Here is a 22024-nt window from a genome sequence, read left to right as displayed (position 1 = left end):
CAACATGCAGGCTTTTGAAAATATCTGTTCTGTATACCATGACCCGCTCCTGGGGGAGAGGAATGACCAGCTTGTTGCACACAGCATATTCAAGGGTGTTCATGTGTTGGGAGACGTGTGGTGGATTGTTTGAGCCACTTCCAGAACAGCTAGTTTGCATTAGGGTTCAGAGAATAATAAAAATAACTAGCTCCTCTATAGCTTTGCATCATGAGTGCTCAGTGCTTTCCCAAGGAGTCAGCATCCCTGTTTTATAGATGGCGAGCCAGAGGCCAGAGGCCCAGGAAGGGGAAGTGACTCATCCAAGGTCACCCAGCTGGCCAGAGGCAGGAATAGATCCCAGGAGTTCGGAGTTCCAGTGTAGTGCCTTATCCACTAGGCAACACTGCCTTGGAAGGGATAGGTGGGGCCAGATCTTGTGTGTCAGAGCTATTGGGACAAATTAATTTGTAGTGTAACAACACTGAATTCCCTGGAGTTACACCAGGGCTTAATCTGCCCCCTTGTGTCTCTATAAACACGGGGAGGCAGACCTGCATCAGTTCATATTTGTGAGGCTCTCTGCAACCCTATGGACTTACAAATGTCCTCAAACTCTGCAAAGAGCAGAGTGGACAGGCTCTTGCAGGGGAGCCCGTGCAGTGTTCCACTGTGAACTGTTTCAATCTGGTTTCAAAACCGCCTGGAACATCGTGTTCTGGAGGGAGATGTCCGAGCACTTAACCCAACGTGGCCTTATGTCCTCCACCTCGCTCTCCTGTGCTTCTATACTGCCCCTCCCTCCTCTTGACATAAGAGCAATGGCTAATGCTCATCTTAATCATCCATGCCCAGCTTTCACTGACTCCTGAAGCTAAACCTCTATGCAGTCCTATTAGTGTCCATCTGCTTTGTAATGCATGCATACCAGCCAAAGATGTCTCCCCTTTGGGTAACTCTCCTTTGATCTCTTCTAGGTCCCATCAGCAGCATCCTGGTGAACAAGTATGGCAGTCGGCCAGTAATGATGGCTGGGGGCTGTCTATCCGGGTGTGGCTTGATCGCAGCCTCTTTTTGTAACACTGTGGAAGAGCTCTACTTCTGTGTTGGGGTTGTGGGAGGTGAGTGGTCTCTTCATGACTCCTCATGTTTAGGGTTAGAATCATAAAAATTCAGCTTAGCCTTGTCCTAAGTCAGTATATAAATTGCTATATATCTATACACATGCTGAATTGGAAATCCTCCTCAGCGAAGGATGTGTGTATCAAAGGAGATAATGTTCTGGTACTTAGACATTCCCATCCTATCTCAAATCAGACTTATTTCACACTAGTAAACTTCATTATCTCTTGTATCCTGGAGCTATTTCAATTCTGGCTCTAAAAAAATAAAATAAAATAAAACCCAATAATTTGCTTGCTAGCAAAATTGGCACCTTCTTCCTAGATCACTGAGAATCTGCAATAACTGGCTAAATCCTGCCGTTAGTTACCCCTTACATAACTTCTGAGGTCAGTGCAAGTTAAATTTAGTATAATGTGAGAAGAACTCAGCCCAGTATCCAATCCATTAATCTACAGATGTGTAGATCTTTCATTTTTAAACTCACATGTATTCTCTTATTTTTCCAGGTCTTGGGCTTGCATTTAACTTGAACCCAGCCTTGACCATGATTGGCAAGTACTTCTATAAGAAACGTCCATTGGCCAATGGATTAGCTATGGCAGGTAGCCCTGTATTCTTGTCTACACTGGCCCCCCTGAACCAGTTTTTCTTCAGTATATTTGGCTGGAGGGGGAGTTTTTTAATTCTTGGTGGCCTTTTGCTGAACTGCTGTGTAGCTGGATCTCTGATGCGACCTATAGGCCCCAAGCCAGATCAGCTGAAGAAAGAGGTCACAAAAGAAGTATTGCAGGAAGCAGGGAAGTCAGCTATGAAAGCGGATGAAGGAGCTGGCGATGCCAGTGTGGACCTTATTGCTGGAAAGACGAAGAAGCAGAAGCTCACCGTTTACCAGACGATTAACAAGTTCTTGGATTTGTCCCTGTTTACGCACAGAGGCTTCTTGCTCTATCTGTCCGGCAATGTTGTTATGTTCTTTGGACTGTTCACTCCCTTAGTCTTCCTCAGCAATTATGGCAAGAGTAAAGAGTTTGGTAATGAGCGGGCTGCCTTTCTGCTTTCCATTCTGGCCTTTGTAGACATGGTGGCTAGGCCTTCCATGGGACTGGTGGCAAACACCAAATGGGTCAGACCGAGGATCCAATATTTCTTTGCTGTCTCTGTGGTGTATAATGGAGTGTGCCACCTCCTGGCACCCTTTTCCACCACCTATGCTGGGTTCTGCATCTACGCTGGGTTCTTTGGATTTGCCTTTGGCTGGCTCAGCTCTGTCTTGTTTGAAACATTGATGGATTTGGTTGGCACTCAGAGGTTCTCCAGTGCCGTCGGGCTGGTGACAATTGTGGAATGTTGCCCTGTGCTCCTAGGACCACCTCTCCTAGGTAGAGTATGTTTATGTACCTCCTGGGGTGCCTGTGTACTGTGAGAATACCAAGCGGGGAGGGAACAACTGCTGCTCCTTCCCAAAGGACACTTGCTGGGAAGGCTGAGAATTGAAGGCACAAAAGTGCGGAAAGGCATGAGGGAAGCCAGAGCACACATGGGAGGGCTCTTCCCAACAGGAATGGCCAGTGGTTATAGACATACTAGAGTGTGTGGGGATTATATCCCAGTGCAGGGAGGGTCTTCCTGCAAGGAGAGTGTCAGCACTCTTTCTACATGAAATTTCAGGGTCCATGGGAAGTTTCTCAGAGTTTTTCCCCTAGAGCAAAGCAACTTTGGTTTTTAACCTTAGGGAGATGGGACTAGAGTGACAGCTTGGATACCCTGGTTGAAAAATGTCACCCGAAAAGCAGGTTTTCTAGGAAATTCTGGGGGACTCCTAGGCAGTTTTTGGAAAATTATGGTTTGGGTAGACCAGAAAATCCAGCTAAAGACTGCTGCTAACCAAAACAGGGGCTCTTACGTGAACTGCCTCTTCCTAGTGGGTTTGCTTTTAAAATGTAAGCTGACCTTGATCAGAGCTTAGTGCCATGTGCATTGCCATTTTACCAGCACTGCATTTGATTAACACTTAGATAAGGCTTTAAAAAAACCTACGTTTTTAAGCAGAGATTGTTCTTATGGCCGGATGCATGTACATGCACACACATTATGAGTTAGACATCTGGGGAGAGCTTATGCATGCTAGCTTAGAGTGATTCCTGCTGTATAATGGGAGATGGTCAGCCACATAATGTGTTGTCCTCTCTGGTCCATCAGGTAAACTCAACGACATGTATGGTGACTACAAATACACATACTGGTCATGTGGAATCATCTTGATCATCTCTGGGATCTACCTGTTTGTGGGAATGGGCATCAACTACCGGCTGCTGGAGAAAGAACAAAAGGCAGAGGACAAGCTGAGAAACGAAGCGAGAGAGGAGGAAACAAATATCGATGAGGCCGAGAAACAAAAAGAGGCCGAGAAACAAAAAGAGGCCGAGAAACAAAAAGAGGCAAACAACGATGTGGCCAACGTGTCGCAGAAAAATACAGAAGATGGCATAAAAGAGGAGGAGAGTCGCATGTGAGGGACTGAGTTTAATCCTGGAGGGTTGGAGGAAGTGCTGTTCCTCTAAAACAGTGTCTGGGGAAAATGCTGTGCTGGTAGTGAGCAGTCATCAGAAGTTTATAAACCAGGTGTTCATTTTTAAACAAAGCTCTCTGTTGTTTTTCCATCTGGATTCAACAGCGGTAACAGCTACATGTGCCATATCCTCTTACTTGGGTGGGAAACTTTTTTATATTCTGGCTTTTTTTAACAGTAACATGAATGTACTAATAGGTGCCTTAAAGTTTCCACCTCTAGACTACTCTGGAAGAGCCTTAACGTGATTCTGTAAACCATGTTTTAGTTAGTTTTGTGATCTGCTTAGGGTATGTCTGTTTTTTAAAGCCATAAAAAAGGATACTGGTTATTTTGAGGCTCAACTGGCTTCATTGCAGAGTCTAAAATGAATACTGCTTCACATACTTCTTAACTGCCAGACTCTTAGTGGAAGTTGGGATATTTTTGGGGTGGGTTAGTGGGAGGGGCGGTCTTAAAATAAAACCAGACAAAATCCAAACTCCTTTGGATGCCAGACACCACCTGGCTCTATTTGTAGGCTTTTCTAGCACCTCTTGAAGACATTTTTTTATCTACTGTAGTTTTTTAAACATCCCCCTTCAGTTAAATTTTGATGGAACACTTGGGTTGGAGCTGATGACTGAAATTAATAACTATCTTCACTCCACTTCTTTTGGGGTGGAGCCTCATTTTATTGTGATCATCCCATTTTCATAAATGACACTTGCTGATGCAGGAAGGATTCAGGTTTAGATCATCCCACTTTTCCTAGGCAAAGAAATTTCCAAACTCTGTCTTTGTGATGCCTCTCTTTAAAGTAACACTATGAAACCAAATGGGTACAAATGCAGAAGGTTGAGTTGTTTAGTTAGGAACCTGCTTTAGTCATAACTAAAGGAATCAATGCTGGTATGTATTGGGTCTGTGCATCCGTCTTTCCAATCCTATCACTGGGTGTGGCTTTGGAATTGGAAGTCTTCCGCTGCTGCTTCATTTAGGAAATCAGCATCTCTACCAGTGTGTGCCAGTACTACTATGTCCCTTCTTCTTCCCCTAGCCCTGATCCTGAGCTTCCTAAGAGGTGGCGTTTCTGTCCTGAAGCTTCCTTTAGACTGTGCACCCCCTCAGTAAAATGAGCATTCTACTCTTCACAGAGCTCTGTTCCAAACAAGATGTTGCAAAAGGCTTGCTGGCTTTCTAGGATGGATCCCATTCCTTCCGAAGTCAACAGCAGAACTTCCAAACGCTTCAGTGGGAGTGGAGTTGGCTTTTAGCAAGGGGGTGTCAGTTCTGTTACATATTCTCAGAGCCTCTACTGTGTTCAGAGCATGGCTGACTCCCTTACTGGTATGGATCTGGTCTTGAGTATGTGGCATATTGTCCTGTGCTCTGAGGCCTAATATTTTGCACACTAAATGGGGCCAGATACAGTCATACTCTTATATGCCCATGAGATAAAATAGCTAAAGCTGCGTAACTGCCCCTTAAAAAAAAAAAACTCTACTTGCTCCTGTTTAAGTGAGAATTTAAAGCAATTTCTAACTACTCAGATCAAAGACTCTTAAGGGGGAAGGGGAGGATATCTTCTGTTTGTACATATTTATTTTTTTTAGCACTGGTAAATACCACAACTTGCATGAAGAGGGTTAAGCAGATGGCCCGTGACCTGTAGGCTCCTGGTGCTTGTGTTTTAGTGGATGTTAAACAGATATCCTGTAAGACCTGAAGATTTTGGTTTTTTTCTAATAAACTTTTGTATAATTCACCCACCAAATGTTGATATTTTTTCTTTTCCTAGTCAAATATTTTAGTATGTTTCATAGCCACATTCTAGAGATGTACCAGTTGGTGTGTATTTGGTAGGTTTTTAGGGGGAGAAGCATGTGGGATATTTGAAGTTGCAGATTCTTCAGGTTGGCCTCTAAGAGGTGGTGGTGTAATGCAGTTCACCTAATCCATGAGCACTGGAAGGCTGTGGCAAGAGAATAAGCAACAAAAATAGAACTTCAGTCCTTCCCTTTGAAGGCGGAAGAAGTGTTTTTGTTCGTAATGTGGTTGGTACAGTAAGTGAACTGCATTTCTTGCTCAAATCTCTTTAAAATGACAAGTTAACTTTAAACTCTTACCGGTGTGAGACAAAACTTCTTAATTTCACAGAGAAGCATGTTGGGGATCATCTGAGCTGCATTTCTTGTGAGATTAAGTCAAAGCAGAACAAAAACAGAACAAAAACAAAGACTTGTAGTTCTCTGTGTGTCTGGAGAATACAACACACCCTGATGCAAACTCAGTTTAAAACTTAGACCCACAAAGCTCATTGGAAAGTAAAAACACTAAAGGGAGTGTTCCATTCCAGATACTGACTGCTATAGCTCCAGTGAGGGCTGAGCATGTTCACACACCTTATACTTTTTTTTTAAGAGGTTTACTCAACTGCAGAAAGAGGTTTTTTTTTTTTTTTTCTTTTTTGTATGTGGGTAGATTGTAGCCCCAGATGGTCAGCGACTCTGCACACAGCGATGCCACTGCCTTACTTGGTTTTAGAGATGATTTTTTAGGGCTTGTCTACACTTACTGGGGGATCGATGAGCGCGTGGTTGATTTAGCAGGTGTAGTGAAGATCCTCTAAATCAACTGCAGATCGCTCTCCCATCAACTCCTGTACTCCACTGGATCGAGAAGAGTAGGGGGAGTTGATGGGAGAGCGTCTCCCATTGACATAGAGTAGTGTGGACCCAGCGATAAGTAGATCTAAGCTATGTTGACTTGAGTTACGCAATTTGAATTACGTGAATAGCATAGCTTAGATCAACTTTTCCCTGTAGTGTAGACAAGGCCTTAGAAGCTGTTCATGTTGTCTTGGCTTTTAAAAATATATAATTTGTTTTAAGAAAAAGCCCAAGTATCTGAATTTCTTAACAAAAACCCTGAATGTTAAATCAGCTGAAGGATAGAGGGTTTTGATGAAACAAAACCTCATCTGGTTTCATAATCTATCCTGGGAAATCTTGCATAATTCTATTAAAGCTTGCTCTCTCCATTGTCCTCCTAGGTTTTACCTGGTCAATTTTCATATTCCAGAAACTTTTAAAACTATAACTTTGCTGAAGAACTGAGTTTGCACAACATAAGATGTCAGACAAACAGTAGTGAGGGTAGTTCATACAGATCTAGGGCTAGAAGGTATAAAGTTGAAACTAATTTTTTTTTGAGACTTTTTACATATGTACAACATACAGCAGGTGGCCTTAGCTTTGCCACTTGGAGCCCCGGACAGTATTACATGATGAACTGTGATGTCCTCTGCCCTGTTTCCTTGGCTGCTGATTTAGTGAGTTGTTTGTTTGTTTTTTTTAATTGCAGTCTATTCTAAACCTGCAAAAGGAACAGGTCAGGGTGTTTTCATACTCTAGAATAACGTTATAAAGCCAATAGAGTATTTTGTATAAACAGATTTTATTGTACTGTATTGAGCTGTGACCTTGTAAAACCAAGATATTGTATGTTTATAAATTCCATATGTCTGTCATAGTTCACACTGCAATAAACTAACCTTAAAAAGCTGAAGGTGTGGTTGCTGTTCTTGTATATACGATGAGACAAATTATCAGCTGCTACATATTCTTGCACTTGGTTTGTTCTTCCATTTACTGCACAATGGAGTCTTGCCAGGTAAATTGGAAACACTAAAAATTTCACACCAGTGAGGTACCAGATTGAGCCCTGGAGATGAGGTTCTGTCCCCAGCTTGACAGTCTTCCCCACCAGTGAGTCTCAGCCATGACCTAGAGGGACTAGTTCTATGGGGAATTGCCTGCCAAGGCCCTTTCAGTCCCTGGCCCTTTCCACAAGGTTGCCACTCATGGTGATGTGAACACCTAGAACTGGATCACTAGCCAGTCATATAGTGACAACTCTTGGTTGCTACCTCAGACTGGAAACTGGTGCTGGGCTTGTTGTGGTTTCACTGCTTTTCTCTTGGTTGGAGGAGCTATGAAATGGCTGCCCTGTGCCCTCTTGCAGTCTTGGCCAAAGCAGTGTGCTTTCCGTATCTTTAATCTTACACAGTGCCACGAGTATTAGAGCCTCTTAGCTGCCTTGTCTTTGCTGCCAAAAAGCTTGGGGGTGGAGGTTGTGGTTTTTTTTAACAAGATAATGCAGGTTAGCAACCCCGCTGTAGAATCCTAGTGGACATGACTCACTGTAGTTCTTTCCATGAGGTGACTTGGTGAGGTCAACACTGCATTGCACCACCCACTGCTTGAGGTGGAGCTTGCGTAGGTTTACCTAGTGGTAAAATTACAGTGCCTTGCATCCACTAGGACTGCCTGGTGGGATAGCTAATGTGCACAGGGAAAACATACTTCTAGCAGGAAAGAGCGCCCATGATTTTTATGGCGCTCTTGGCAAATGAGGGTGAAGAGCCTCTTACAGTAACTTACTGTTCAGACTTCAGCAAATCTAATATTTAGCTAAAGATTGGGCTCTTGGGCTTCCTTGTGGGATAAGGCCTCGCTGCTACCTCTGCTCCCATTTCCCAGCACTGGCGTCTGCTCCCTGTGTTCTCATTCTCCCAGGCTTTTTTCCACCGAGAGGTCGGTAACTGCATAAGGGCCTAGTCGGGCAAAGCATTTGTGCACATGCATGGTCCTGTGCATGACCAGCAGTCCCTTTAAAGTGCATAGGGCTACTTCATGCTTAGGGGCTTTGCTGTGTCAGGGCCTAAAACATTTTTGGCCTAGAAACTGAAAATGGAATGTGTGTAGATGCATGTAGACTCAAGGAGCTGAGTCTATTTTGCTTCACAAAGAGAAGGTTAAGAGGTGACTCGATTACAGTCTACAAGTATCTACATGGGGAACAAATAGTTGATGGGCTCTTCAATCTAGCAGAGAAAAGGATAACGTGATCCAGGGCTGCAAGCTGAAGCTGGACAAATTCAGAGGGGGAAATAAGGTGTAAATTTTTAACCAAGTGAGTAATTAACCATTGGAACAACTTGCCAAGCATGGTGGTGGATTTCTCCATCACTGACCATTTGAAAAGGGAGATAAGCCATTACTCTAAAAGCTCTGCCCTCCGTGGCCTGGGCTATACAGGAGGTCAGACTAGAACATCACAATCAAGGCTTCCAGTCTTGGGGTCTCTGGAGGTCTAATGCTCAGTGCTGTGGGTTTACTGCCCTGTTATCAGGCAGTAACATTCAACAAGGAAGTTGTCCCCTTCTGGGAAAATGTGCAAATGCGGTCATGTGCCTATAAAGGCAGACTGCCCCCTTTCATCTGAGGACCATCCACACACACCACTGGCTTGACCCATTAGAAAACTACACTGAACGTAGCATCGTACTGGCACGGGATGTGGGAGATGGACTGAGACCCATTGGGTACCTGCCTCTCTCACCTCTGATGTGTTGAGCCAGGGAGGTTTAGTAAAGTCAAAAGCTGCCATTGCCCATAAGTATCACCCATTTGCATGGGTGGCGTGCAGCGGAGTTATGCTGGGTAGAATACTCACTGGCTGCTATTAATAAAATCAAAGGGAGTTAATGATGAATAGTCTCCACGCTCTAGCCTTCCTGGTTGCAGAGGCTGGACTTCTAGCAAGTCTTTGCCTGTGCAGTTTCTTTAATGCCAGTGCTCATCCCTATGGTGTTTTTTAGCAACCACATTAGAGCTTGGAACAGAAGCATTGCTGCCAGCGTCACCCTGACCTTCGGCTGAGTAAGCAGAAATGCCTCAACCTCCAGTAGCTTAGCCACCAGCCCGGTGCTCATACAGTGGGTTACTCTCTGATGGCTTGTGTTGGGTATCGGTGCATTGCCAGTGGTGCTGCACCCATCCCGAGCAGCAGGCCCATATTGCAGTGACAGTCCTATGCATATGGTCCTAATCAGCGGTAGTGAGCAGTGACTCGAACTGTAGGAAGCTGAGAAATGGCTGTGGCACATTTCTGCAACATGCCAAGGAAAAGCCCTGCCAGTGTCCTAAGCCCTTTGGGGAGGTTTATTTGGTTTAAGATTTCCCAGGACTTAATTTTTTTTTTTTTACAGTTTTCTTGAATAAGTATGAGGTTAAACTTGGGTGATGGGAGGTTGAAGAGGTAGAGGCAGCAAAGGTCACATCTTTTCATGTTGCCTCCACCTCGTCTGCTTGCAGGCCTGGTTGGCTGGAGAAATGGCAGCTCTCTCCTGCCAAAGCAGGGAGCTGGGGCCCTCTGCACCAGTTGTTTTTAGGACTCCTGCAGTGAGGTATGCAGATGGGGGAGGGGTGTGTATATATATGTGTGTGTGTGTGTGTCTTCCACTAGGCTGCTTTACTTTAACAGAGAGCCTTGCGCTTACACTTCGGCTAGGTCTGGAAGGTGCGATTCCCACGCACAATACAAATGGTGCTGGGGTAGCACGTGGCGGTTCAGGCTAGCCACACGAGTACGAATGCAGGGGGCCGGATGGGTACGTAGTCAGTCCAAGCTGCACTGCTATTTTTAGCATGTGAGCCGGAGCAGAGCTGGGGTGGGTGTGCCTGTGCAGGCTGAGAATCGCTGCTCCGAGCTCAAAGGCAAAACAGAACCTTGGACTAATTTACTATTAACAGAAACACCTGGATGGAATCAGAAACATGGGGCTGGAAGGGACCTTGAGAGGCTCCCAGCCCCCTGCACAGAGGCAGGACCAAGTAACTAGACCAGTCCTGACAGCTGTTTGTGCAACCTGTTCTTAAGGTTGCAGTGAGGGGATACCACAGCCTCCCGTGGAAGCCTGTTCCAGAGCTGAACTACCCTGAGTTAGAAAGTTTTTTCCTAATTAATATCTAACCTACATCTCCCTTGCTGTGGGTTAAGCCCATTACTTCTTATCCTATATTTACTGGGCATGGAGAACAATTGATCCCTGTCCTCTTCATAACAAGCCGTAACATATTTGAAGACTTATCAGGTCCTTCCCCCCCCCCCCCGGAGTCTCCTTTTCCTAAGACTAAACATGCCTAGTTTTTTAATCTCTCCGCACAGGTCAGGTTTTCTAAACCTTTGATCATTGTTGTTGCTCTCTGGACTCTTTTTTTCCCTTAAGTCTGGCACCTAGAACTGGACACAGGACCCCAGCTGGGGCCCCACCAGGGCTGAGTAGAGCAGGACAACAACCCCCCATGTCTTACATACGACACGCCTGTTAATACACCCCAGAATATTAGCCCGTTTTGTGCCTGCATCACATTGTTGACTCTCATTCAATTTGTGATACACTGTAACCACCACATCCTTTTCACAGTACTGCCACCTCGGCAGTTATCCCCCATTGTGTAGCTGTGCGTTTGATTTTACCTGCTTAAGTGAAGTACTTTGCAGTTGTCTTTGTTGACTGTCGCCTTGTTGAATTCAGGCCAGTTCTCTGACTTGTCCTTAAGTTGTATGTTAATTTAATGCACTGGATTTTAACCTAATCAGTATTCTCCTATGGTTGAGGGGTCTGACATTGGGGAGAAATTTTTTTTTAAACTTTTGTAACACCCCGGATTGAAGAACCTTGATTATCCTACATGTTTGGGAGCTGTCCAAAGAGTACTTTCAGCTAGTTAGACCAAGCAGTTAGCTGCTGCCACTAGAGGCAAGCGTGGGCGAGTTTTCACTAGCCAGATGCATCCAGCCCCCATTTGGCATGCCCTACCAGCCCAGAGGAAGAAGCCCCTGCAGGATGTTAGAGATTTTCTTTGAAGGCTTTGTCAGGCTTTCCCCCTCCTCCTTCCCTTGCGGTAGCTAACAAACAAACAAAAATTCTCTTCATAGCAGGCACAATTGCAGAAATAGTTGGAAATTAACTCCCGCGTCGTTTGTTTTCCCAATCTTCTTCCGGGCTGTCTGCCAGGAATGCTTTCACAATGGTTCTATGCATGGCAGTTCAAAGTGTTCTTAAGCAGCAGCCCACGTACCAGCGCTGTCTGGGTGCAGGCAGGACGTGCCAGTGCCTGGCTAAGTCAGGTCATACGAACGGATACAATAGCCCAAACGGGTAACCAGGCCAGAGTGAGGTTGAATCTGCAAGCATCTGGCGTTGGAGGCGTGGGGACAGCTGAGTTGCCCGGACAAAGTATTCATAGCTCCAGGCTAAGACTGACCCTATAAAATTATTTGTCTTAATACACTAACACCCTTCACCTGTGCTAAGTTTAACAGCATGGGAGAGCGAACCCCTCCTGCTGCAGCTCAGAGTGAGTTAGTCAAACATGCATGTTCCCATGCTGCCTCTTCCCTGCATGTGTCACACATTGGCCTGAGATTAGCCCAGTCACTGAGCATGTTCAAGATTCAGGATGTCACCTGACAGCCACCACAGAGGTAAACGTGAAAGAGAAGCACAATCTTGAGGAAGTGGACAGGGCCCTACTTCACTTCCCACAAGCTGCCACTGTGTCTGGCTGAATGTAATTGTAATGCATGCTCTCTGGTGCAGAGTGCAAGCTGTCTTCACAGGAATAAATGGTCCCTTTTTTAAAGCATCAGAGCCCTGTTCCATAGCACGGAGAAGGTCCTGACTATATTTAGCTTTAACAACTGAGCTGTGAGAAAGAAAATGTGTCTAACGCAAGGAATTCCAAAGCTTGTCGGCTTGCTGTCAGTGTGTGGCTAGATGGAAACTAGGCCTTGGTTGGACAAACATTCTCTGTGCGCAAGAAAGAGAGACACACACAGTCAGATTGCTCCTGGCTAGTTTAATGGCATTGATAAATAGCCCCAGCTAAATTCTCTCTGTGCATGGGAAAGAATTTTAGGGATTAAATCTGAATATCCCAGGCCAGTTCCCACCAGAGTCACTGGACAGGACTCTGATGTGTGGCTGCTGGGGGTGCAAGCATGGCTGGGGAATGCTCCTTCTCTCAGCTCTCTCATACCTGAAGGCAACGTGCTCAAACACGTGATGCAGCTGCAGCAATGGATAATGCGTGTTAACTCACTTCAGCGGTGAGGGCAGCCGAGTCAAAAGTAACCCTTCCCACTCGTTAACCTTGAACGTTTTTAATTTTACAAGCAGCAGTTTTACTTTACACCACTAGATTTTTAACCTGACTTTTTATTTATGTAATAAAATGAGCTGGAAACGGATGGCTCCTCTATAAAACAAATGGCCTTGCAGCTTGCCGTTCTTGCAAAGAGCAGTGAGGAGTCACGCGAGTGCCCAGAGGAGTTGCAGATGCTAGGCAGATGGCTTTGTTCCTATAGCCCTTATCTACGTTACCCTGAGACACCTGGTAACAGGACTGGGCACGTGGTCATGCTTCAGTTTTGCCCTACTTTCAGGTCACTTTTTTCCTACTTTCTATTTTAAGCAAGTTACCATCGGTGTGGACAAAGCAATTTTCTACTGTAACTGCCATAGCGAGGCTGGTACAATGAATCTGCCTTAGTGATAAAATGACACAGAGCTGCAAAAGTCAAGCGAGGTGAAAGCTGCTTTCCCTCTCTCCGCTGCGAAGCGCAGCGCAGATTAGGCTAGCGTGACAGAGAAGGGGGGCCACAGAAAGGCAACAGAAATGGTAAGGAGCCTGCAGGAGATTGACAGGAGGGACTGCTGCCTTAGAGGGGACATGCTAAAAGTGAGTGGTCGAGAGCAGGGTGACTAGAGGTTGCAGGGTAAGGCAGCCTCTTCCCTTGTGCCAGTTCTGTTCTTCTCCCACAATCCCTGGAGCTCACCCACGCAGAGTCATTCAAGCCACCGTCAAGCAGCTAAACCCTTCCATAGCGCACGCAATCCACGGCCGAGACGGAAAGGTTCAGCCCAAGTCACGGCGGCAGAGCTCATTCACGTGGTGGGCTGGAGGAGGGGAGCTGCATCCCTGCCCGCTGCTCCACAGCTCCGAGTTCAGGGCAGTTTGTTCAGATTTTCCAGGGAAATCGGAGCTCTGCCGTCTCTGCAGCTTTTGCTGCTCGGCAGACACTTGTTTCTATTCCAAATGCCTCTGTGGAGATGCCAGAGTGAGTTCCACGGAGGAGCCCAAGGGCACAGAGGGTGAAAGCACGGCTTAGCCAGAGCTCAGTGACTTGGAAAAACAAGAAAACGGAGAGACATGCTGAAACCCAGCCTCCGTGGCTAAGCTGTCTCAGCCGGCCTGTAACTACACCAGCCCCACAGCCATGTCCCCCTCAGCCCAGTGCAGCACAGCTGTTCAGGGCAGGGGACTGTGCTGTGGCCCTGCGGCTCTTGCAAGGAACCGCAGGGCCCTGCAGACAGCTGGAGGGCATGGGGCAGAGGTCACTCCTTGGGGTAGCTGAGCCAAGGCAGCTTGGAATGGGCAGGTGGGCATTTGGGGCCGGGGAAACCTGTGGGGTTGCCCTGGCTGTATTCTAACCTAAAACAATGGCAGGCCATGAGGGTCCCAGGCAGGAGCGGCGCCAGAGTTTCTGGCGGCCTAGGCAGAATTCGGGGGGCTGCATTTTGTGCACTCCCCATGGGGCGTGCGGGAGCTTCCAGTTCCACTCCCATTGCGCCGCCGAAGAAGGACCCTCCACCGAAATGCTGCAGGCGACAGCCTCAGTCATTGAGCTGCTCAATTGCCTGCCGCTGTTTTCCACAGCACGTCGGCAGAAGGTCCTTCTTTGGCGGCGCGACGGGAGCGGAACTGGAAGCTCCCGCGCGCCCTGTGGGGAGCGCACAAAATGCTGCCCCCCGAATTCTGGCACTCTAGGCGACCACCTAAGGTCGCCTAATGGAAGCGCCGGCCCTGGTCCCGGGGCAGCGGATGACAACCAGATGGCTATTCAGTCAGAGTACCAGGAACCCAAGTGATTCTTGTGTCCTGACCTGGGACACAGCAGCTTTTCCCTTGGGATGCATGTTACAGTAAAAACATCTATAGGAAGAGAGAGACGGCCCTGGTCCTGGTCTGACACTGATATTCCACTGAGTGTCCATGCTGAGGAAGGGCTTGGTCTTTCCTGGGCGACTCTCCACCCTCTGTCCTTTCCCTGCAAACTCCTCCCTGCCACATCGAGCGGTGAGGGCATCATCTTGTGCACATGACATCAGAGTCTGTTGCCATGGAAATAACTGACTTCACAGTGCTGATTTCCCTGCAGGATCCAAGGCAAAGCTCTCCATGAAAGGCCTTTTTCTATGGCTATAAACAGGCTTCTCCTCCCACCTGTTAACTTCTTGATGCTGTCAACAGAGTCTGATTGAAAATCGCATAGTCATGCCCTGCACGGGAATGCCTGTCACAGCAGGAAGTGAGGCAAGTGACGTTTCCCTCCAGGGATGATGCACGCAGACCTCACCCTGTCCCCAACAATGTTCCCCAGGAAGTGAAGCTGCAAACTGCCAGACTGAGACCTCAGACAGGGTCAATGAAGCCCGTTTCCTAGTGCCTCTGTGCCAAAAGCAATATTTAAAGCAAGCTGCATGGAAACCTGGCACTGATTCTCTGCTCGTGCTGAATCCAGACAGGCAGAGAAAGTGACGCCAGCCAGCGCAGAATTCTAAGCAGACAGCTGTTTGCTTGCTCCTGCCTGGTTAGAAGCTGTGTGGAGAGAGGCTTATTATCTTCTATAATATATTAACAACACAGTGTCACCAAGGACAGATAATTGCTGCAAAATGGCCATCAATGATTCTCACTGCACATTATATTCTATTAATGAGCACTTGCATTCCTGTCCCTCATCCATTACGAGCGGTAGACAGATGCTGCGTGCTTCGTGCCGGGCAAGGAATGGCAATTCCACCCATCACCACTTGCTTCCCCCTATTCTGGACAAACAGGTTCTGGTTCAGGGCAAGCAGCGCCCGGTGCCTCAGCAGGGGGGATGAGGGAGGGTGTGCGCGTGGGTGCCCGAAAGGTCTTTGTTCTTGCTGCTTAGCCTTGTGGCTTCATTGTGCTCCCTGGGCAGAACTTGTAACCCTGCAGCAGAAGGCCTGTTTCCATGGCCTGAAGCCCCTCCGGCAGTGCAGCATGAGGGTTGGTAGCCAGCTGCCACTCTGGGCTGGCATCTGCAGGCAGTGTAAGCACAGTGGTGCCCATTATGACACAGCGCAGAGGCCAAGCCTCGGGGGAAGCCCTATCCCTTCATCTCCATCTCCGGCAGGAGAGCAGTCACGTGTCAGTGGAAGGTTGCGCCAGGCTGGGTGCAGACATGTTCTGAGCAGCTCCAGGCCCAAGGAGCCAGCGTAGGTGTATGTGAGTAAGGCTGGCCTGAGGCTCTGCTGGGCGCTGGCATGTCCCGCATGGCGCCTTTGCTTGTGTACCCTGGAGGGTGCATGTAACTCGCTGCTCAGCTGCTCTGTATTTCAGTGCCAGGAGCAGACTCTTCACGATGCTGTCTGGTTCTGGGCTCTCACAGCCGGAACCTTCGCATTCGAGGCATTTTGCTGGAGAACTGGGCTGCGGGACATAGCTCCTCCGGAGGCAGCGGGGGCCTTATCCAGCTCCGCGTCTCTCTGGTGAGTGACAGCAGTGAGCAGTGCGTTCTCCTCGCAGAGCCAGTCGATTGCAAAGCTCTGCATGGAAGGGGAACTAGGGAGCAGCAATTCAGTGTGAGATCCAGCACCCCCCCTGCATCTGCAGTCTGGGGAACACCCCATTCCCCCCAGATCTGCTGATGCCCATTGGCCATGGGACCTGACACAGCTCTGCCCATCTCTTCATGGACAACAGCAAGATCAAGTGCTTGCAGCTGCGGTTAATATTGGCACACATCCTGCGTGTGGCTGAAGCAGAGACTTCTCCCGCTCCTCCCCTTGAACTCAGCCAGCTCTGCTGCAGCTGGTGTGACCGAAGCGCCTGAGTGCCCTGAGGCCGTGCCTTCTGCTGACATGTATGCCCATCCCTCGGGGGGACAATGCTGAGTTATAGCACGTAGCATGTTCGAAATGCTGTATAGTGACCAGTTCATCCTCATGTCCGCTGGGGAGGAGGGGCAGCAGCCCCCTTTGATGGGTGGGGAAACTGAGGCACAAAGACTCACGCTGACACTCAGTAGCGAAGCTGGAAATAGAAGCCAGGCCCTGCTGATTCCCACCTCTGCTCAGTCCCTCCCGGCAGGTGGTAATGGGAGAGCCACAAGGCCGGCTGATGGGCCCCTCACCCTAGGTGAAGAGCACATGGGATTCATATAGCAATGTGACTCCGTGCTTTCCCTGCCAGCAAAGCTGTGGGACGGGGACCCCCTGCTAACGCCAGGTGTCTACATGGATTGTCTGATTAGTGCATTAGACACAAATGAATGCTGTGTGAATGCGCATGCCCCTCGTTTCCCCATGCCCTGCACATTCACCGAGGACGGGCTGCGCTCAGCCAGCCCTCTGCCCTGCGAGCATCAGCAGCTGCATCCCAGACTCTTGTGCACCTTGTTTCACTCACTTTTTTCAACAAGATCCGAGATCCAGACTCTGCTGGGGGAAGCTGTGGAGGGACTGGGGGATGCCTGGGGCCTGGACCAGCTGTGACCGGGAGAGCTCTGGGCCAGTGGGGGAATGTATCAGCCCTTTGGGACAGGCACAGGCAGAGCAGAGGGCTCAGAACCAGGGATTGTGGTGCTCTGTTCCCACCTCTGCTTTCCACTCTCCCTACAACCCTGGGTGAGTCACTGCAGACTCTAAGGACCAGATTTTCACGAGCACCCACCTACTGCTGAGCCGTCTGCAAATGTGGCCTGAAGAGACATTGCCCTGTGCTATGAAGCTGTGCTCTGCACCCGATGCTCATTCACAGACCAAGTTCAGCCACTGCCTGGTGCCTGGGCGTTACTGCCGGCCTGCCCCCATTGGCACAGAGCACAGCTGGCTTGGTGTGTGCTCTATTGCACGGCGGGAGCCTGCCAGGCCTAGCCCCCTCATCCGCCTCGGGGGCTGTTTGATGCTACAGCAGCTTGGCCTGAAGACAAACGTGCCACGATGTGCGATGGGAAATGAGGCCTCTCCCCTATGCAGCCCAGAGATCCCTCTGGAAGAGCCCATAGTGTGTGGGACACCAGCAGCTCCCTTCCAGCCCCTGGGGGCCTGCAGAGAGTCGCTCTCTCCGGGGGAGGAGGGGAGCTGTGGCTTGGCTCGTTCTGGGCATGTGTAGATCGCCCCTCCATCATGGGGATGACTTAACTTGCCATAAATTCACCCAGCCATGCAGGGAGCTTTCCCCATCTGTGGCCCGCAAACGGAGAGTCCCCATTCGTCTTCTGCTGTCAGCCTCTGACCAGCAGCTTTCTCGCCAGGCCGCCCCATTACATGTCTCTGCTATTTGATATGAATTTAATTATTACTATTAAACATGGGAAATGGTGCCAAGCCGGTGACTGCAGAGCCAGCCACTGGGCTTTCTAGCCAGAGTAGCTGGGCGCTGTTAGAATGAAGATGAGGGGAAGGTGTCCGGGACCTACCGCCCCTGCCCCCGCCCCCCCCGGCATGGGCTGACCCTCCAGAGCAACTGGCTAGTCAAGCAAGGAAGGTTCCTATCCTGGGGGTGGGAATGAGGGGGGCAGGGACTGGGAGGGGAATGAACTGCGGGGATGTTCTGGCACTGGGGTGGGGGTGGGGGGGCAGAATGGGACGTTTGCTGCACCAGAGGCAGCAGGGTGGCCCTCTAGGGAATGTCGTTGCACCGGGGGAGAGACGCCTGGGGGATGGGCCATGTGAGCTTGTCCAGCCCCGAATGGGAATGCCCTTACACAGGCCCTTTGGTGCATCTGAGCCTTTCACCCCAGAGAGACCACCGAGGGGCTCACTGGCCCTGCAGCTGCTGAGTGAGAAGGCTGGGATGCCCCTGCCTCAGCCCCAGGGTAGCCGCGCCAGCAGGGCAAGGTCTCTGCACATCACAAGAAGCCCCAGTGCTGCTCCCAGACCTGCAGCTGTGCCAGAGCCCGCGAACCACCCCTGCTGGGATGGACACTCCAGCCACCCACAGATGTCATCCTGTGAGTCAAGCTGAGTACGGGGCCTGCTGAGCCATTGAGTACTGTGTGCTTTCCTGGAAGCAGGGAGGGCGCAGGCTGGGCTGTGACCAGGGGCGGCTCTAGGCACCAGCAAACCAAGCTGTTGCCTAGGGCGGCCAAATCTAGGGGGCGGCAGGCTGCGGGAGGTCCACCGGAGCTGCGGATGACCGGACCTGCCGCAGGCATGACTGCGGAGGGGGCGCTCGTCCCGCGGCTCGGCTGGACCTCCCGCAGGCATGACTGCGGCAGCTCAACCGGAGCCGCCGGACCCGCGAACCGTCCGCAGTCATGCCTGCGGCAGGTCCGCTTGTCCCGGGGCTCCGGTGGACCTGCCGCGGGAGCTCAACCGGAGCTGCGGGAAGAGGGGACCCGCCGCGGGACCGAGGAAGGGCGGCGCAGCACACCGCGCTGCCTGGGGCAGCCTATTTTCTAGAGCCGCCCCTGGCTGTGACACAACTTGAAGCTAACTCGTGCTCCTAACTCAACCAAACAGGCTCGCACTCAGCCAGGTTTAGCAGCATGGGCTGCAGCTCCCAGCATAAAAGGCCCCGCCTGCAGTGTCTCAGGGCGTGGTCATTAGTCAGCTCGCTCTGAAAAGTCCCTGAACCTCACAGCTAAGGAATGTCTGCTCATTGCAGGGCCTGGCTTTGGAGCCCGAGGGAAAGGCTAATGAATTGAGAGGCTCTGGTGGGCGGGTGTAACTCAGCACTGGGTGAACCCTGAGAAACGCTCCTCGGCAATAGTCGTGGGATTTAGTAAGTGAATTTGCTTCATTCATGTTCAACCCGCTTTCTTTTTCCACAACGTGACCAAGTTTCATTGGCACAAATGTTCATGGAAAGCATTTGTGAAGTCGGCTCACCCAGGTATTCAGAGGGGACACGCCTGTGTAAGCCATTGATCCAGCGTGTCACATGCTCGCCTCTCGTGCCTGGGTCACACTGAGGACAACAGCCTACAACTGCTACAGCCTAACGGAGTTATTCATTCAGCTCCAGGGCTTGACGCTCAGGCTGCTAGCGGTGACGCAAGCAGCATTCACACACCCCTATGACCCTCAGGGGTGTCTGCCCATTTGAGGAACAGAACAAAACACCATGTGACCGAGCATTTCAAATGCTTTATGGGAGACTCTCAACAGTCCAAATGTGAATGGTGTTGCTTAGTTGCGATTGGCTGGATATTTGCTGAGTGGATTTGACGCTATTATTCCAGCAGGAAAAGGTAAAATTCACTGAACTAATGATGCGAGTTGAATTATGCCCTCTGCTTTCGAAGGGGACTGGCTCTCTTGCCAGCCCCAGGCATCTCTCCTATGAGGAAAAGAGAAGCAGGTGGTTCGGGGACCTATTCTTGTCTGTGGCACTGAAGACCACACAGCACTCAGGCCCTGTTGGCTGGTCTGGCTGGTCAGGGGTGTAGGGGACAGGCAGCCGCATCAGACTTCCCGCACTTCGCGCTTGCATTGGAAAAATGGGAGGAATTTGGCTTTGGAAGTAAGGCAGATTCTGCTCCAGGATCTCCTTGCCCCGGGGGGGTTGGTCTGCCATCAGCTGCCAGAGGTCCGAGCACACAAAGGGCCATGCCCTGAGTCCTGGGGGAGCTGCAGGGAGCCCAGCCGACTACACCCCAGAGGTTACTTTCCCCAAGCATGATGGCTTGGTACAATCCAGCAATTTGAGGCGCCCTCTAGTGGCAAATGGCTTCAACTTCACCTCCCAACATCTGACTAGTGCTGCAAGCTCAGGAGCAGGGGGATGTTGCCTCAGCTCTCTCCTGCAGCTGCTCCTGCATCCTGTCCTGGCAGTAACATTCTGCACGGTTTGCTTACTGCAGAGCTGGCACATGGACCAGGCTGTACCCAGGTGCCTGTGGGTCTTTCCACGTGCATAGCAGTGTGTGTGAGGCTGGGAATGAAGCCAGGAGAAATAGCAGGTCCCTGCCTGGAGGTGTCCCAGGCAGAAGGGCCCCATAACAGACACAGAGCACTGTGTGCCCCCTATAGCTCACACAGACCCGGGACATTTGGAGCCTTCACTGCTCCCAGCATTGGGGGCAGCATGAACCTGGGACAAATTCCATCACCCCTCCCAGTCCAAACCTGGGACTGCTGGGCCTCCTCAGGGGCTGTGCAGCAAACGGCCTCAGGCCCAGTTAGCATTGGGCAGGTCTCCATTTCTTGCTCTGCCACCTTGTTTTTCTGATCGCGCGGGAGGGTGGGCGGAATGTGCAGAAAGAGGAATCTGAACACCAGAATGCTAACGCACGGCTTAGCTTGGAAGGACTGTTGCTGCATATAATTAAGGGATAACCACAGATGCCTTCAAGAAGGGGCAGAATAAATGGCTTCCTGGCCCCCAGCCTCTTTGCCTGTGGGTTTGTGCAGGAGAATGGCAGTGGCTGATTTCCTCCGAGGCATTTTACAGAGTTGTTCTTCCAGGGGCGTGGGGGATGTTTGCTTTGATTTGCAAGCTGGATAAATAAAGATCCAACAGGATATTCCCAAGGATGTGAAGGGAGGTCTGCTGCCCAGGGCTTGGTCGCTGCACCAGAGCCCTGTGTGTGAGAGTCCTTAGCTCACTAGCTTCTAGTCGTCACATTGCATAATAAAATGTGGTGATTAACTGAAGTCCTGCAGCGTTTGGAGACAGGAACTTCCCTGTCTGGAGGAGCAAGGCTGAGGGGCATCGGTGAAGAGCCCAGGATGGAATAGTGGGAGGCGCGGGAAATCAGATCAGCGCTGAGGGCGTCAGCATAGCTGTGTCTGTGTGGGAAGCCCGGGAGGGAATAATGGGGGGGGAGGGGCAGCCTGGGTCAGGACTGAGGGGCATTGCTGGGCCCTTCGCAGCTATGAATTTTCTTACTTTGTAGGTGGGCAAGGGCCTGTAGTGATGGGACTCTGGGGGGTTCAGGGCATCCGAGCGTCTCAGAAGCCAGAGCCTAACAGAACAGCAGCATGATGACTGAGCTCTGGAGAGCTGATTGCCAGAGGCAGGCACACCGTGGGGGCAGGGGGAGCTCTTTTTGTCCCCACATGGCTAGAGGCTCTTCCAGCAGCAAGTTGGCCTCAGTTCTCTGGCTTCTGCCCCATTTGGAAATGGAGATTTAGAGAGGATTGTGGCAGGACAGGTGGCCAATGGGCTCTTCCGAGAGGAACAGAGCACTGATGTTGCCGCTTGTTTATGGGTCCTCCCCCACAAGGGCCAGTGTGGGATTGTCCCTGCCTGCAGGTAGTGGGTTCCCCAAGGCTTTGGTGTGAGGTGAACTCCCACCCCATGAGTCGAATGCTTCCAGGGTAACACTCCTGTCCTGGAGAATCAGCCGCCACCAAAAAGTCACTTCCTGAGAGCTGGAGACTAACTGTATTAGAAAAAAATAACACTATGTAAATCGAAACAGTATGATACTGGTCATAATTAACAACGTATTAATTAATGACTTACTTGCAGAAAAGAA

At 49.9% G+C, this 22024-nt stretch overlaps 1 protein-coding gene across 1 annotated transcript in view; it reads left to right on the top strand.

Annotated features, from left to right (window-relative positions):
* Window positions 1-7219, top strand: part of SLC16A1 (solute carrier family 16 member 1) — a 32996-nt gene extending 25777 nt beyond the window's left edge. Inside the window, exons 3-5 of the mRNA XM_039537966.1 lie at window positions 957-1100; window positions 1611-2483; window positions 3304-7219. Of these exons, the coding sequence (XP_039393900.1) occupies window positions 957-1100; window positions 1611-2483; window positions 3304-3617 (1331 nt within the window). The 3' untranslated portion in view covers window positions 3618-7219. The remainder of the gene's footprint in view (window positions 1-956; window positions 1101-1610; window positions 2484-3303) is intronic.
* The last annotated feature ends 14805 nt before the right edge of the window (window positions 7220-22024 follow it).

Source organism: Mauremys reevesii, linkage group 4, assembly GCF_016161935.1.
Source record: "Mauremys reevesii isolate NIE-2019 linkage group 4, ASM1616193v1, whole genome shotgun sequence".
NCBI lineage: Eukaryota > Metazoa > Chordata > Testudines > Geoemydidae > Mauremys > Mauremys reevesii.
Note: the sequence above shows the minus strand (reverse complement) of the source record. Positions and strands in the feature narration are given on the sequence as shown.